Raw genomic sequence first — 9682 nt, 5'->3', positions numbered from 1 at the left:
AATTGTGAAAAGCGACACATTATATAATGTTTTCGACCCAGAAGAAGGCTTCTTCCCAGAAGCAATGGAGGAAGAAGAAGAGTCCTCCGAATAAAAAACTTCATTTATACTAAACATCAACATCAGGGCTAGAAGGCACGACAGTGCCTGGAAGCCCCACTACCTTTTTTTTTTTTTTTTTTTTTTTTTTTTTTTTTTGCTCGATATTAATTTCCGGTGTTATGAATTATTTGTTCGGAAATTTGTATTCGTCAAAATCTTCAGATTATTAAAACTAAGATTTGTTATCTGCGACGATAGACCTCCTTTTATAATTTTTGCCCGATTTTTGGTGTCGATCTCTGCGTCGAAATGCGGAGTTTTTGTCCGATCAACTGCGGAAAAATGGCCTTATATATGTTTTCATGTTTTGTCACTTTTCTGTCACTTTTCAGGGAAAAACATTTTTATTATTATATATAAATGAATTTTACAAAAACCACCGTTACGTTCTTTGGAAATAAGAGTAATGTAAAGATATTCTATTGAGAGAACTTAAGAAACTACCGAATGGTCTAACATTTGTAGATTTGTTCGGTGGAAGTTTCTATATATCCCATTATGTCATACCGTATTTCCTGACTCAAAGATTATATGCAATGACTTCGACAACTATATGAACCGTCTCAAACATATTCCAGACAAAACAAATATTGAAAGAGTTAAAAGAAAAGATACCTATAGGTAAGATGGAACGTATACCATTAGATAAGAAAAATATTGTGAGAGAGATTTTGAAAAAAGCAGAATATATAGACGGGATAGTATATCTGCTAGACTATTATATAGTGGTGCTATAAGAGTTCATGACATTGAAACACTTATGTCAAAAGTTTTATATCTAACTATACAAATGTTTTCAAAGAGGACATAGAAAAATATATTGAGGGTATAGAGTTTGTGAGATGTCATTGGACAGATTTGTATGAAAAATATAAAGACAAGGAGGAAAATGTTTTCTTTATAGTGGACCCGCCGTTCTATAACACATGGGATTTTCAATACCAAGTAGACTGGACTTTGAGAGACTCTTTAGAAACTTTAGACGTTTTACATAACCATCCATGCTTTTACTTTACATCCGATAAAAGTGGTTTGGAAAGTGTCATGAGATGGTTAGAGGACATACATGACTATGAGTTTAGATACGATAAGATAGAATATGAGAGAGGTCCTATAAACTGGAGAAAGTGTCATAACAAAGAAATTTTACTAGTAAGTAAATGTGGTTTGAAATAGGACTACTTGTTTTAGGTTTTTTCCATTGTGTCATTTACTTATTTGACGTGGCAGAAAGATATAGAGAATATGAAGATGAACCAATGCCTGCAAATGTTCAGTATATGTACTCGTAAGAGATATTTTTATCTAATATTAAATGGACGCACAGAACTTAGCGAATGCACAGCAACCTGGACAACCAAACCCAGAGAATATTCCAAATGAAGTTAGAATACAAACTGCAATGGCAAACTATGGTCAAGTGCCAACAGATGTACAAATGCAAACTGCCATGTCAAATGACGCTGCGTTAGGTTTGCCACCATGGTATGCAAATATGAGATGGAAAGAGTTTTATACAAACCCTGAAGTGGGATATAAACAACTTTATGCAGATGACGCGAACACAGGAGTTGACCCAGAATATGTTTTCTACCAGAGGAGAAACAGAATGTATGAGCTCCAGTTAAAGAATGCTATGGAACTCAACAGGAAACGTAAGAGACTAGGCGGACATTAGATTTTTACATATAGTAAAATGGGTTTCTTCAGTAGTATTGGAAACTTCTTTCGAAATGTTGGAAGAGGTATATGGAATGGAATAAAACCGTAGGAAGAGGAATTTGGAACGGAGTCAAAAATATTGGTAAAAGGGTAGGTCAGTTTGTTGGTATTATACCTAAAGACCCTGAACCAGAAGAACAAGCTCCTGTTATACAACAGCCTGAACCTGCACCACAGTCTAGTTGGCAACCAAATCCAACACCTCAACCGTATTAAAAAATTATATTTTTACCGTTCGATAGTAGTTGTATATGAAACTAAGTTCTAAGTAAAACGCATGGTATAATGGAATTATTCTCTTTCTTCCATCTGTAGTAAACCATACTTGAAAGTCTGAAATACTTCCACTTGGTGGTTCATATAGCTTTGTAGGTTTTTCGTAAAAGTCATTTGCCAAGCATAAGAAAGAGTTTTGAGCGCCAGAAAATGAAGCATGAACAATAATAGCAGCTGGGTCGAAAACATCTTTAAATAAATATGGTTCATCTCTTGCATATCGACTGTAAATATTTGCTAAAGGAAGTTCGACTTTCTGATTTAACATTCTTTGCAAATAATACCATGACATTGCAGTGAATTCTGTATATATTTGTTCGTCTTTCTTTGGATTGTCTTCGTAGATTTGAAATGACACTTGTGAATTTTGTTTGTCATATACAATTCTCACATAAAGTGTGCTCTCGGTATTTGCATATTCATCAGCATATTTTGCATAACATGAATTTATTTTATCTTCTATATTTTTTAACGCAGTCTGTAGAGAAGATGAAAGGTCAACTTGTATTAGCTCAATTTCTTCCCACATTTTTCGTTTCCCTTCAGATATATAATCTATATGAAACCTTACAATAAATGGAAAACTTTTATCTTCTACAGACACAAACTTCATTCTACGAAAGCCAATAGCTTTTGTGACAGATGGGTCTCTTAACCATCTTAACGGGTAGTCAAAACGATAGCCTTCATGCTTTACGGTCTCTGTCTCAAACTTTTGACCGACATTAGTAAAAAGTTCATCTAATGGTTTAGTTGTAGCAACTCTTGAATTTTCTTTTTCTATTGGAAGCATATTTTATCTAGAATAAAAATGTCAAATGAAACAGCGTCTATGAGAGAAATACAACACAACCGACAACTCATTATGCAAGCTCTAAATAAGAACACAACAAACTTTTCAAACTATTCTAAGATATCTGAGTCATTGAAAGAAGGAAACTTAAAACTGACATTAAACCCAATGACAGATGAGTTTCTGTTTCAAGACAATAAGAACCATACTGTCTGTATAAATCCAACAAAAGGAACTTTAAACGAGAAACCTATAAATGAACTTCTTTTGAAAGCAGATATTGACAACAAAGCTGACAAAGAATATGTAGATGCAACAAGAGACTATATTCTCGCATGGACAGATAGAACATACCCACAAAAACATCATACACATAACATCTATGACGTAGATGAACTACCAGCAATGTTAGATGACAAAGCAGATAAAACATATGTTGACAATAAAATGTCAAGTGAAGTGACAAGAGCTGACAAAGAATATTCTAAAAAGACTCATACACATACCATATCTGATATTACAAACTTACAAGAAACCTTAAACAGGAAAAGTGACGTTGGACATACACACGATTTCTTCGCAACTGTTGGTATAGAAAATATTGAAGGAACGGTTGAAGAAACTGGTGGGGATGTATTAAATTGGAAACCTCCTAACTTTCCACAAGGTTTAACATCGGAAGAAGACATAACAACGATGAGATACATTAGATGTAGAAATGTCTATGTCATGGAGGATGAAAACAAAGTTAAATTCACTGCTCAAGATTTATATGATAAAAAAGCTGACAAAACATATGTTAACGATGAGTTAGATAAAAAAGCTGACAAAACAGAGCTTCAAACGTTAAAGACAGAAATACTTCAAACAGTATATCCTATAGGTTCTATTTATACGTCAATGAACTCTACCAGACCAGAAGTTACTTGGTTTTGGAACTTGGACTCAAATAGTCGACAGGTTTTTGTATTGTGCAAACTCTTCAAAGGAAACAGGTGGAAGTAAAACGATTTCAGGTGAAAATTTACCTGCACACAGTCACTACATAATTTAAGTACATCTGAAGCAGGTTGGCATAAGCATAGATTTTGGGATTGGTCAGAATGAAAAAGGTAAAGGATATGATGTTAAAGACGACGTTAAGTTTGCTATAAATTGTTACTGGAGTGACACTCAGGGAGAGGAAACCATACACATCGCGTTTCAGGATATACGCAAACAACGGGACAAAGTAAAGACTACATGCCACCTTACATGACAGTTTACGCATGGTATAGAATTGCTTAGTCGTCATTTTCAACTTCTTTAGCATATTCGTCAGGAGTTGTCTTATATTTGTTAGGAACTGTCTTTGAAAGTATACCACCTTGAACTTTGACAAGTTTGAAACGAGGTCTGACAATAGTAGTTTTATCTTCTGCTTGCAGTCTGTACATTTTGCCATGTTTGCCTAAAACTTCATAATATTCTCTTGTATACTTTCTTCTATTTTTACGAACACGAATGCGAGTACCTGTCGAGTTCCCATTGTTGTCATAGTCAATAGTATTTTCATATGGGTCGCGTTTAGGTATTTCTATTTTTACTTTGTCACCTTTCTTAAGTTTGAAGCCTGGCATTCTTTCTTGTTTGTCTCTTTTGACTAAACTATTAAATATATAGTCTTTCTCTAAGTCGGGGTTGTTTTTCATTTCTTCGGGGGAGTGGTTTCCCAAACCTTTTTGTTTACGGCTATTGTAAATATTTAAAACTTGTCTCATCTTTGCCATGGAGAAGTGTCTATATTTGTCGTCATATGACATTTCATTTGCTTCACCACCTTGTGGTTGGTTTAAGTCTCTTAAGATTTTTATACAACTGTCAATGACACCAAGAGCAGAATGGTTTTGGTCGACAATGAAATATTGGTTTACATTTTTTGAACGCAGATAGTTTTTAATATCGTCTGATTTGAAAGAACTTTCACAGTCAGATGTCAGTTTTGTTGGATGGTATTTGTCAACGAATATTGTCAAAGCAGTTTTCACATCTAAAATATTTTTGGACTGTAATGGTATGGCTTCACAGTATCTTGTGTTTTGACCGACAAATATTAGCCAGTATGGTGGTCCATCTTCTCTATACCTCGGAATGTTTTCCAAGATATCCATAAACCAAGCATTTGGTGTTGAACTAAAGATTTTTATCATGAGTGCTTTCTTTGTCGCTTTAGAAACATAGGGGTCCTTGTTTGGATTCGTCATTTTTTACCCTATAAGAAATGGGTTTATTTGGCGCATTAGCAGGAGTTGCATCCAGATTTTTGCCCGCAGTGGGAACAATAGCCAGAGGTGCATTTGGAATTGGAAGGAAGATTTTGAGTACATTAGGTATACTTAAAGAGAAAGCACAACCTATTATACAAACTGTACAGAAAGGTTGGGAGGTAGCACGAGATGCAGCAAATCTTATTCCAAATCCTGAAACAAGAGGAAAAGTTCAAGGATGGATGGACAATGTAGGAAGACAAGCAGGAAACTACTATAACAAAGCAAATGACTACTATAACCAAGCAGGGCACTATATGGACCAAGGTGAAAGATTCTTTAACAGAGGATATAACCATGCACAACAGTGGGTAAACAAACAACCAACCGCAACCGCCTCAAACGTGGGGAATGTAAATTTTTTACTGAGATGAAATGAACAATACAGCATTGAGACAAATGGGTTCAAGATGGATTTGTCGACTTCCAGCAGTTACACAACCACGTGTTTGTCAAGTTCTTCCTATACCTCAGGAAGTTTTAGACCGACTTAAAAAACCTAAACAACCAGTTGAAAACAAACCAAACTAAAATTTTTTACTGAGATGAAATGACCGAAGAAGTTGAAACGGTAGATTTGACACCACAAACAAAAAGTTCAGAACCATTGTCAAAACCTGTCAAAGAACTTACAGATGAAGAGAAAAATTCAATAATAGAAAGTGCCAGGTCTGGAAATACAAACCCTAACTACAAAGTCACTTTTCATAGAAATGGAACGGCTAGTATCTCAAAAAAGAAACAGACTCTCACAAATAAAATATTGAAGTCTGAAGGAGCTTTCGAGACAACAGATGGAAAAGTTTACTTCACTGACCAACAGTTCATTATAGAACATCTCATTGACTTAGAGTCGAAATATTCTAAACTTTACAACAAACACAAAAAGTTGAAAGGAAAACAAAAACAAATGGCATATGATATTTATGAAGATGTTGACGACACAACCATACCTGCAAGTGAGGTAAAGTCAGAGGAACCGAAAAGTGACGAAAAACCGATAGAAGAAGGGAGCCAAAAACTGAAGATAAACCAAAACCAAAGTTAGTTTCCAAACTAAACCAAGTCAACCTTCATTAGCTGGTATGGGTTGGCGTCAAAGACTTATGGCAGCAGGCGGTTATGTAAAGTAAAGAAAAAAATATTTTTTTATTTTTATAAAAATGCCCCCATATAGAATGGATAGAAAATCTGCTAGAATAAAAGCAGAGTTAGAAAGATATGGTTGGAAAGTTTCAAAGAAGTTTAAATATAGGAAGGGAAGACCCATAAAAGTCTATGACAAATTGTCTGGTCTTCGCTATGAAATGGACTTGGAAACAGCACGCGCAAATTATCCAAACAGACTAGAGAGGTTAGAAGAAGAACGTCTTATGGACATGCCTTTCGATGTTAGTGAACCTCAAGTTGAAGGACACGACGGCTTTGCCAGATTCTACTGGAAACATGACGAACAATTGCATCCTTTGAGAAGGAAAAAAGGAAAAGGTGAAGACGCACATGCTCCCATGGAAAGAACAAGATATGCATATGAAAGTATCGTGAAGTTAGAAGTCAAATTACATCTGGTCGAACCTTTACAGTAAACTTTGACGAAGGAAAGAACAAAGAAGGCTTCATGGGAGTACTTGCTGCAATTCAAGACGGAAATAAGAAAGGATACAATCTCAGACTAACCGTAACAGATTTGGATGGTCACATTTACTATGCACATGGCAATGTCACAACAGCTGCAATGCTTCTTGACGCTTTCAAGACTACAAAGAGAGAACAAATGGTTGACTCCGACTCAGACATTTTGAATGCAATTGAAGGAATTGCAAGTGTAAGTTCGAATGGTACCAACCTAACCCTCAAGCAGTCAGACAACATGCTGGATACTTCCCGTTCATAAATAAGTCTGACATTGACTTGACAAGGTATGGAATTTACAATTCAATTGAAACAATTGTCAATGAACCTTGTATTCTTACATGTCTCAGGAACTCTGGTCTTGTTACAGATGAGAAGATGAAGTATCTTGAGTCATGTGTGAAGACAAGGTACATTCTCAGAGGTCAATTGGCAAAATTGCACCGTTGGCAAATGTCAATATCCGAGTCAACATACCTACAGCTAAAGGTTCTTCACATGACGACTATGTTGTTGACAAAGACTTACCATGGTTGAAGATTGTAATTGTCCACAACCACTTCATGTTGAACGAAAGTCTTACAAACCCATTGTTCGGAAAAGGCAAGTGCAACATTGTCAGAGCTGTAAACATTCTTTTCGAGAAAGGTTTGTTGGAACCAATTCCAGATGACAAGCTGACAGAAACTTTTGTACCAAAAGACGAAACAAACTTTTCATTGTTAGCAAGACCAAAAGTTGTTCCAGACAAAGTTCTAGTACAAAAGAAGTACACAGTTCCAAAAGGAGTTGGATTGTTCGGATACCAACCTGAACCAGAAGAACTTCCAATGAGGTTGCAAGAACTTCAAGATGCTATAAACAAACTTCCATTGAGACATCCAATTGACGTCAAATTGTATTGGAGAGCATCTGAGTTAGGTCAGAAGGTTTTATATGAAACAGGTTGCTTCGACGATGTTTATGAGATAGCAGGCGAAGTTTCTCAGAAGATAAGAGACTCACTTGAATTTCCACGAACTGGACCCATTGGTTGCGACAAGTTCGACTCAATGAAAAGATATACTATGTCGACCTTAACGCTGCACATGAGGTTCGTCCAATATATCCCGACTGGAATTCCAAACGAAGACGGTGAGTTCCCAGGAAGGAACTATACAGTTGGAAAAGTCATACAACAACTGTATGATATTAGGAAAGCTTCAAACCCCAAACTTGCAATGACACTCAAATTGCTTATGAATTCGACATGGGGATATTCCATTAAAAACCTCAAAAGATGAAGAGTAAACATTATGAGAAGGTCGACAACTTTGTTGAAAGGTTTTCTCCTTTTGTTTTGAAATACGAATTCACTCAAGGTCAAAGTGGCTTAGTAACCACATTAAAACCTATTGTCGAACATTGGTCCTACCCTCAGTTCGCAAAGGCAGTCCTTGACAACTACAACAAATTCTTCTCCGAAGTCAAATCGAAAGTTGTGGTTTACTATGAGAACATTGACGCACTCATGACGAACGAAGAAGGATACAACAAACTCATTGAAATGGGAATGGTCGGTGAAAAGATGGGTCAATTCAAATTGGACAAAATTTTCACCGAAGTTCATGTCCTCTCCAAGCGTAAGTACTGGGGCATACTTGAAGACGGCACAGAAATAAAACATTGCATGAAGTAAAAAATTTTTATTCGAATTTGAATCGGACAGGTCGAGTTACACCATTCTTGGTCTCAAACTCATATATAACCTGTTTGTTTGTATTTTCGTCGACTATGACACGAGACACGAACATTGACCAAACGGACAAAAAGTGTCATTTCAGATGGTCCCGCAGCCAATCGCATTCGAGCACTTCGAAGAAGCCTTACGTTCCAAGGGAGAGGGTGTCTGGTGCAAGGCAGAGGTCATGAGACTCTACGAGCAGTACATCCTCAATGCCTGGGAGGACAAATCGTCCTTGGAATGGCAATTCTACCAACTCCTCTGGGACGACCTCCTACGCAACTGGGATGACGAAAGAGTCCAATTCAGAGGTCGGGAGCTAATTGTCCAAATTACCCTTAATTTAACCCACTTAATGAACTAAACACCTAAATTTACTCGGGGTTTCCCCCTAAAATAAAATTTTTTTACTCTTAGAACCACTCGAGGTTCTCCTTACGGTTGTTGAGCTTGTCACCGTCAATGTGTCTGACCCTCGTCTTCTTGTCTGGATTTGGAACCCATTGAATTGCGACAAGCTTGCCCATGGAGATTGAACCGCGATTCCGAAGGTTAAGGTTCAAGTGTCCCAAGTTGTTGAGGACTGGGGTAAGAACCTTGCCTGTCTCCTTGTTGCGGATTTGGTATGGGTAGGGTTGGGAAATTTCGTAAGCGTCATCGGCAACAAGGGTTGCCCAAACTTCCTCTTCTTCGTGTTTCTCTTCTTCATCTTCTTCCTCTTCTTCCTCTTCTTCCTCGACAATTCCTTCTTCAATTCTGTGTTCACGAATTACGGTGTTGGAGGTTCTGTCCTTTCCGAGTACCTTCCAGATGGCGTCTATCTCTTCGAAGAAACGGTAGATGAGTCTGGCAAGGTCTCGGTTCTCTCTCTCGTAATTGCGCAAGGTTTCCGTCAAATCATTCAGGACTTTCTCATTGGAAGCTTGGTTCGTGAGGACATCGGCTTTGAGCTTGGTCATCTCTTCCATAAGACTACTTTGGAGAGTCTTAACGGTGTTTGTCAGATGAGCTTTCAAATTCAAAATTTGAATTTGAACTGGGCGCTTGTCTGGCAACATTGAAAGGACATCTGCCATTGTGTTCGGCTTCGGTGCTTGTTCGGACATCGAAAAAATGAAGTGGTTTGAG

At 37.1% G+C, this 9682-nt stretch overlaps 7 protein-coding genes and 2 pseudogenes across 9 annotated transcripts, besides 2 other annotated features; 6 read left to right on the top strand and 3 right to left on the bottom strand.

Moving 5' to 3' along the window:
* Positions 1–88: 88 nt before the first annotated feature.
* Positions 89–194: a mobile genetic element.
* Positions 195–419: 225 nt separating this feature from the next.
* Positions 420–9682: part of a mobile genetic element that runs on past the window's edge.
* On the top strand, positions 1418–1780 carry TVAGG3_0524440 (uncharacterized protein; the record flags this gene model as incomplete). The annotated part of the gene is made up of 1 exon (XM_051237360.1): positions 1418–1780. One exon carries the CDS (start codon positions 1418–1420, stop codon positions 1778–1780), a length of 363 nt encoding a protein of 120 aa, XP_051095184.1.
* On the bottom strand, positions 2045–2368 carry TVAGG3_0524430 (uncharacterized protein; the record flags this gene model as incomplete). The annotated part of the gene is made up of 1 exon (XM_051237359.1): positions 2045–2368. The coding sequence occupies one exon, from the start codon at positions 2366–2368 to the stop codon at positions 2045–2047; it is 324 nt and encodes a 107-aa protein (XP_051095183.1).
* On the top strand, positions 2966–3605 carry TVAGG3_0524420 (phage tail repeat-like family; the record flags this gene model as incomplete). Its single annotated transcript, XM_051237358.1, has 1 exon — positions 2966–3605. A coding segment is annotated over one exon (640 nt), but the record flags the coding sequence as incomplete, so codon positions are not given.
* On the bottom strand, positions 4177–4662 carry TVAGG3_0524410 (uncharacterized protein; the record flags this gene model as incomplete). Its single annotated transcript, XM_051237357.1, has 1 exon — positions 4177–4662. One exon carries the CDS (start codon positions 4660–4662, stop codon positions 4177–4179), a length of 486 nt encoding a protein of 161 aa, XP_051095181.1.
* TVAGG3_0524400 (uncharacterized protein) lies at positions 5575–5730 on the top strand (the record flags this gene model as incomplete). Its single annotated transcript, XM_051237356.1, has 1 exon — positions 5575–5730. One exon carries the CDS (start codon positions 5575–5577, stop codon positions 5728–5730), a length of 156 nt encoding a protein of 51 aa, XP_051095180.1.
* On the top strand, positions 5750–6332 carry TVAGG3_0524390 (annotated as a pseudogene). Its single transcript has one exon. A coding segment is annotated over exon 1 (583 nt).
* TVAGG3_0524380 lies at positions 7210–8402 on the top strand (annotated as a pseudogene). Its single transcript has one exon. A coding segment is annotated over exon 1 (1193 nt).
* TVAGG3_0524370 (uncharacterized protein) lies at positions 8655–8918 on the top strand (the record flags this gene model as incomplete). Its single annotated transcript, XM_051237355.1, has 1 exon — positions 8655–8918. The coding sequence occupies one exon, from the start codon at positions 8655–8657 to the stop codon at positions 8916–8918; it is 264 nt and encodes an 87-aa protein (XP_051095179.1).
* TVAGG3_0524360 (cytochrome B-C1 complex subunit 6, mitochondrial family) lies at positions 8968–9660 on the bottom strand (the record flags this gene model as incomplete). The annotated part of the gene is made up of 1 exon (XM_051237354.1): positions 8968–9660. One exon carries the CDS (start codon positions 9658–9660, stop codon positions 8968–8970), a length of 693 nt encoding a protein of 230 aa, XP_051095178.1.

This window comes from Trichomonas vaginalis, chromosome II (genome assembly GCF_026262505.1).
Source record: "Trichomonas vaginalis G3 chromosome II, whole genome shotgun sequence".
Lineage (NCBI taxonomy): Eukaryota > Parabasalia > Trichomonadida > Trichomonadidae > Trichomonas > Trichomonas vaginalis.
Note: the sequence above shows the minus strand (reverse complement) of the source record. Positions and strands in the feature narration are given on the sequence as shown.